Source organism: Cnephaeus nilssonii (genome assembly GCF_951640355.1).
Source record: "Cnephaeus nilssonii genome assembly, chromosome: 5".
Classification (NCBI taxonomy): Eukaryota; Metazoa; Chordata; class Mammalia; order Chiroptera; family Vespertilionidae; genus Cnephaeus; species Cnephaeus nilssonii.
The window spans coordinates 86499701-86506929 of NC_137076.1; the positions used below are offsets into that span (position 1 = coordinate 86499701).

A 7229-nucleotide genomic window follows, 5' to 3' on the forward strand; every position below is an offset into this window, starting at 1 on the left:
CACACCTTACTGCAATCTCATTTAGACAACTTGACAAAAACTGCTTTAGGGAGGGAAGTTGCCATAGGAACATATGATAAGATGTATTTATTCAAATAATGAAGAATCTTGCCAGGCTAAGCAACAAAACATTTGTAAGGGAGTTCCTTCCTTTCATTTTTGGGTGTATTCTTTCCACCAGAGGTGTATATCAGGAATTATTAATGACAGGAGTTATTTATGATGTTAGCTGATGGATCAAGTCATTAGAACAAAAGGTGTCCTGGGTGTGATTTCAGTTCCCTCTATGATTCAGTGCTGTGATTTTGGAATCACCAAGGTGGCATGGGTGGGTCATGGCTCAGCATCGCTCTGGTAACTACTCTGGATTCATATACAAGAGGTTGGAACCTATTGCCTGACCATTGTTCCTGGGTAGGAGATAATCTAAGAGAGCCTGGACTCCCAAGAATGGAATAAAAGGCTAGGAAGTCACAACTTTTCTGGAAAAATAGATTGAGGGTCCTGGAACCCATTCTTTTGCTTACTATCTAAGAAGGACTTTCTATTATACAGTAACTGCTAAGATGCATATGCTTTTTCTTTTGCATCCTCACAATGGTCCTGTAATCAGGGCAGAGATCTTTATCTTTCCCATTTTATAGAAAATCATCCTGCAAGAAATCCTTCAATTTATCAGCATTGTTCAGATACAATTATTCAGTATTGTATCTTGAGTCCAATGTAGATCTGACTTTATTTCTTATGTTCTGCCACCATCCTTTAGGTATCAGGAGATTCTAAGCACCCGGGGCTCTGGAGAAGGCATTATCTCAATTAAATAAAAATTAGCTACTTTGCAAGGAAATTACTATGTCAAGGAAAATACCAATACTATTTTGTGTGGTGGATAAGCAATGCTTCTCAATTTAATGACAAAGATTTTCAAGGATTTAGCAAGACCATAGCTTGAGATTTTCTAGCCAAAGGAAGTCTCACAATTTTAATTTCAATGTGAAAGTTGAAATGGAGGTTTGAGTTTGGAATGAGAGTGCTACCAGGGCTCCAGGTGGTAATGTGTAGTTACATGGAAGAGGACTCCCTGAGGCACTTGCCCCCCTTTAAAAAAATTGTGTTGATTTAATGTTTTAAATGTTGATGAAAGAGTATATGAATATTGGATGCATCAGACAAGGAAGATAGCTGGTTACATTCTCCTGGCCTAAGACAAACAGGGAGTAAAACATTAGTGTTAGAGGAATTGGATTTAAGTTCTGACCAAATGTGAGACTTTGGGGACTCACTAAACTTCTCTGAAGCTCAGTTTGCTCCTCTGTGAAATAATGTTAATAGCACCTATCTCTTTGCATGAGGGTCACATGTAATAGAGAGTAGACTTCATTTTTGCATCCACCTCAACAGGGAGTATGTTCTAGGTGCTCAATAAAGGCTCATTGAATCAATTGAATAAAATGTGAAAGTGATTTTAAATTGTGAGTCCTTGATAGAGTGCAGAAATCTATGGATTTCTTTGATTATGGTACAGCTATAAATGTACAACCCACATTTCTACAACATCTCTGAATTTCTTCCATCTAACCTACTCATCTTCTCTTCTAGGTCAAATGATGTGAGGATTGGTGAAAGCCATGAGGGATCATTTATATCTTTATTCTGAATTGCCTACCTTCACCATCTGTATATACAAAGAATTCTTCAGAGCTCGTCTTATTTACTGTAGAAAACAATAGAGACTGTTGGGGGAATGGACTCACTGACTTTCAGTCTTCTCCATCTCTTTCCTCCTAGATTCTGGGATCAGAGGGTACAGAGACATCCCCACTCAGTCTGTGTCCACAGACCTCCTGGTCACAATGCTGTCTGTCCAATTACTTGTTCAATAAAAGTAAATCCAGCAGAACACCCTTTTCGGGATTTCTTTGCCACTGTCTGTCAAATAGGAAATTGTTTTTTTACAGAAGTTGAATAAACTCTACCCTTTTGTTTGGCTAAGCCCATTGGTGAACAGAAAATTGCTCACTTTTTTTCTAATTCAAGTTGTTGTCACAGTTGGAAACAGAGGTGGGGAGGTATGGGCTCCCAGGCAGCCAGCAGCTATATAAAACCAACCAACTATGAATCAACTTCACCTTCACTATCTGTCACCTTCCCAGCTCCCCTATCTGGCATCTCTATTTCTGTAAATAGTATAATTACCTCTCAGTGAATAGGCCTCATTCAATGACACAAACCAGTAAATTTTCACATTTAATTATGTTGTCTCTTGACAATGAATGTCTATATCAGGGCCTTGGTTGCATATTCTGGGAGAAGATAGGAAATGAGAGTTCCCAATGTGTGTATGTCTCTAGAGCAGCACTGTCCAATAGAAATATAATAGGAGTCACATATATCATTTCAAATTTTCTCATAGCTGTAAACCAAAAGTGTGAAGCCACGGCCAGCATGGCCTCGGGTTCAAAGGCTTGGAGAAAGGGCTGATGTGCAAATTGATACACAAGACAAGAAATATAAACTTTGAAATTATGGGGGAAGCCAGGGAAAGCTTAGCTGTAGTAGCCAAGTTCCCCTGAGTCTCCATTCCCATCTGCTTTTATTTACTAGAATACACAATTGCCTTTTAGGAATGCAAACAGATATATCAATGGTAATATTTATTAAACAGTAAGGTTATCAGATTGGGGGAGTTTGCTTTATGCCATTGAGTCAGCAGTAGGTAATAAAATGCAAATATTCACCCTGTGAATATCAAAGAGCCCAATTCAGCCTTCTGACCAGACTTCTTGCATTTATATTAATCACTGTTGATCTTGGTTCTCAGCACAAAGGGTAAAATTAATTTTAATATTATATATTTCTAATTGTTTAAAGAATTACATATGTCTCTTTTATCCCCAATTGACCCCCCTCCTTGCCAATCCCACCCCTGAGGGCTAGCCCGCACCGCCCCAGTGTTTGTGTCCATTGGTTATGCTAATACGCAGGCATACAAGTCCTTTGGTTGATCTCTAACCACCCCTCCCCTGCCATTTGTATCTGGTTCTATTTTTGTTCATCAGTTTATGTTGATTATTATATCCCACATGTGAGTCAGATCATGTGATATTTAACTTTCTCCGACTGGCTTATTTTCCTTAGCATGATGCTCTCCAGTACCATTCCATGCTGTTGCGAATGGTAAAAGTTCCTTCTTTTTTATAGCAGCATAGTATTCCACTGTGTAGATGTATCACAGTTTTTTAATCTACTCATCTGCTGATGGGCACTTAGGTTGTTTCCAAATCTTAGCTAGGGTAATTGTGCTGCTATGAACAGAGGGGTGCATATATCCTTTCTGATTGGTGCTTCTGGTTTCTTGGGATATAGTCCTAGAAGTGGGATTACTGGGACAAATGGGAGTTCCATTTTTAATTTTTTGAGGAAATTCCATATTGTTCTCCACAGTGGCTGCATCAGTCTGCATTCCCACCAGCAGTGCAGGAGGGTTCCTTTTTCTCCACATTCTCACCAGCACTTGTTTGTTGATTTGTTGATGATAGCCATTCTGACAGATTGGAAATGGTATCTCATTGTTGTTCTGATTTGCATTTCTCAGATGATGAGTGACATTGAGCATGTTTTTATATGTCTCTCGGCCTTCTGTATGTCCTCTTTGAAAAGTGTATATTTTGGTCTGTTGCCCATTTTTTGATTGGATTGTTTTTCTTCCTTTTGTTTAGTTGCATGAGTTCTCTGTAAATTTTGGAGATTAAACTCTTATCTGAAATAGCATTGGCAAATATGTTATCCCATGCAGTGGGCTTTCTTGTTGTTTTGTTGATGGATTCTTTTGCTGTGCAGAAGCTTTTTATTTTGATGTAGTCCCATTTGGTTTTTTTCTCCTTAGTCTCTATTGCCCTAGGAGCTATATTGGTAAAGATATTGATACAACATATGTCTGATGTTTTGCTGCCTATGGAGTCTTATAAGATTTTTTATGGTTTTCCATCTTAGGTTTAAGTCCTTTATCCATTTTGAATTTATTTTTGTGTATGGTGTAAGTTGGTGGTCTAGTTTCATTTTTTTGCATGTATCTCACCAAATTTTCCAGCACCATTTATTGAAAAGACTGTCTTGATTCCATTGTATGCTCTTGCCTCCTTTGTCAAATATTAATTGAGCATGATGGCTTGGGTCAATTTCTAGGTTCTCTGTTCTGTTCCATTGGTCTATATATCTGTTCTTGTGCCAGTACCAGGCAGTTTTGGGAACTGTGGCTTGGCCATATAGCTTGATATCTGGTGATCCCTCCAACTTTGTTCTTCTTCCTCAGGATTGCTGTGGCTATTCATGGTCTTTTTTTTTTTTAATATATTTTATTGATTTTTTTACAGAGAGGAAGAGAGAGGGATAGAGAGTTAGAAACATCGATGAGAGAGAAACATTGATCAGCTGCCTCCTGCACACCCCCTACTGGGGATGTGCCCGCAACCAAGGTACATGCCCTTGACCGGAATCGAACCTGGGACCCTTGAGTCTGCAGGCCGACGCTCTATCCACCGAGCCAAACCGGTTTCGGCAATGGTCTTTTTTTTTTTATTCCAGATGAACTTTTGGAGAGTTTTTTCTAAATCTGTGAAATATGCCGTTAGTATTTTAATGGGGATTGCATTGAATCTGTAGATTGCTTCAGGTAGTATGGACATTTTAATGATGTTGATTCTACCAATCCATGAACATGGTATGTTCCTCCATTTGTTTATGTATAGGTCTTTTACCTTCTTAGTGAAATTTATTCCTAGGTATCTTAATTTTTTTGGTGCAATGGTAAATGGGATTTTTTCTTTTTAGTTTCTCTTTCTGTGAGTTCATTATTGGTGTATAAAAAGGCCATAGATTTCTGGGTGTTAATTTTTTATCCTGCTACATTGCCAAATTCATTTATTAAGTCTAGTAGTTTTTTTATGGAGTCTTTGAGGTTTTCTATGTACAGTATCATGTCATCTGCGAATAAGGACAATTTTACTTCTTTTCCAATTTGGATGCCTTTTATTTCTTCTTCTTATCTGATTGCTATGGCTAACACTTCCAGTACTGTGTCAAGCAGGAGTAGTGAAAGTGGGCATCCCTGCCTTGTTTCTGTTCTTAGGGGAAATGGATTTAGTTTTTGCCCATTGAGTATGATGTTGGCTGTAGGTTTGTCATATAAGGCTTTTATTATGTTGAGGTATGATCCCTCTATTCCTACTTTGCTGAGAGTTTTTATCAAGGAAGGGTGTTGGATTTTGTCAAATGCTTTTTCTGCATCAATTGATATGATTATGTGATTTCTGTCTCTCAATTTATTTATGTGATGTATCATATTTATTGACTTGCAGATATTGTACCATCCTTGCATCCCCAGAATAAATCCCACTTGGTCATGGCGTATGATCTTTCTAATGTAATGCTGGATGCGATTTGCTAGAATTTTGTTGAGGATTTTAGCATCTATGTTCATCAAGGATATTGGCCTGTAGTTTTTGTTTTGTTTTGTTTTGTTTTGTTTTGTTTTGTTTTGTGGTGTCTTTATCTGGTTTTAGAATTAGGGTAATGCTGGCTTCATAGAAAGAGATTGGAAGTGTGCCTTTCTCTTAAATTTTTTGGAATAGTCTGCCCCAGGACAGATTTCAGCTGTAGTAGAGGCTGCCCGGCCAGGGAAGCCTGGCCTGACAGTCCCTGACAGTCCTGTGGAATGTAACTGTCCCTCACTCACAAATACACACACTCTTTGCACATCCACACACACTCCTTTCACTCTCTCACTCACTCACACTATCTTATTCATTGCCGTCCTATTGGTTGCCATCTTGGATCTTTTTCAATATTTTTATTTAACCCAATATCTCAAAACTATTATTTCAAAATGTAATCAATATAAACTTTTTAAACTAAATCTTTGATATTGGTATCTATTTTATACTTCCAGCATGTAGCTAGAGGCTACTGAACTAGTCAATGAGCTAAAGCACATGAGAAATCTATCAGCAAATGCAAACTCTAGATCAGGGTGGGATGGAACAACCAGTAACTCTGTCATTCTCAGAATCTTGCAACTGGGATCTTGTGACAGTACTGAGGTATGTTGTTCACTTTTAGATTCTGGGTTGGTCCTGAACATACTCTGGAAGGAGGAAGCCTATGGAGAATCCATTGTGGTCCAAGTTGTTCTCAGCTACAGAGCAACTGTGCCAAATGGCAGTCCTGGTTGGATTTGGGAAGCTAATTTTGCATTTTTTTTTCTCTGCCCTTTTTAGTCTAGTTGAATTGTTACTAGGCTAATTATAGTAGCATTTGGTGATGTTTGTCCTTTGTAACTGTGAAAATAAATCAGTTTCTATGCTTCCCCCAATGTTGTCATTAAGAAAAAAGAAAGAAAGAAGGCATATAAATAAATTTTCAAGCATGAAAATTCCAGAAAAACAGTGAGAAAACAATGTTGCTTTTTTGGGGGGCAGCTCCAGGATGTTTAGAGATTCTATAATATGTGAAACTATATCTCCTTTTTGTTTATTTATAAGAAATCCAGAAATTCTATTTTCATGACCAATACATACAGTTTTTTTTTAATATAGTTGCTTTGTTATGTCATTTTGAACATGTTATTGAGATCAAAACAACAAATCTTCTATTCTTCTTTCATTATTATTATTACTAGAGGCCTGGTGCATGAAATTTGTGCACAGGTACAGTCCCTAGGCCTGGCCTGCAATCAGGGCCATCTTTCCTGGCTTCCAGCAGCCGGCCCTACCACCCACTGCCACCCACCCCCAGTTCCCTGTTTGCCATCGGCAATCGGAGCATGCCTGCCAGCCAGGGCAAGGTTGACCGTTCCCACCTGCTCACCGGCCCCATACCCCAACACTGGTCGCCCTCTGTGTGTGGAGTGACCGGCAGGGCAGGGGCCTTGGCCTGGTGCCACCTGCATCTGCTGCTACCCACCACCAGTTCCCTGTTCCCTATCTGGGTATTTGTTGTTTGCATCTTTTGGATTAGTTGTTGGTTTTTATGGAGTTTTCTCCCCATATACATATATTTTCCCCTTCTTTTTTCTTCTTTTTCTTTTCTTTATTACCTTTTTTCTTTTTCTCAATATCATTTTTGCCCTCTTTTCTCTCCCCTAATTCTCTTTTCTCAGATGGTCACCTTTATTTTGGGTTATTGGTATGATAAATACATTTGCATTTTGTGCCCTGTGTTGTGTCTGGTCG

At 38.6% G+C, this 7229-nt stretch overlaps 1 protein-coding gene across 3 annotated transcripts in view; it reads left to right on the forward strand.

Annotated features, from left to right (window-relative positions):
- SPINK5 (serine peptidase inhibitor Kazal type 5) overlaps positions 1-1993 on the forward strand; it is a 70102-nt gene extending 68109 nt beyond the window's left edge. For all 3 annotated transcript variants that reach the window (XM_079771573.1, XM_079771574.1, XM_079771575.1), the window contains one exon: positions 1600-1993. In XM_079771573.1, the coding sequence (XP_079627699.1) occupies positions 1600-1608 (9 nt within the window). In that variant the 3' untranslated portion in view covers positions 1609-1993. The remainder of the gene's footprint in view (positions 1-1599) is intronic.
- The last annotated feature ends 5236 nt before the right edge of the window (positions 1994-7229 follow it).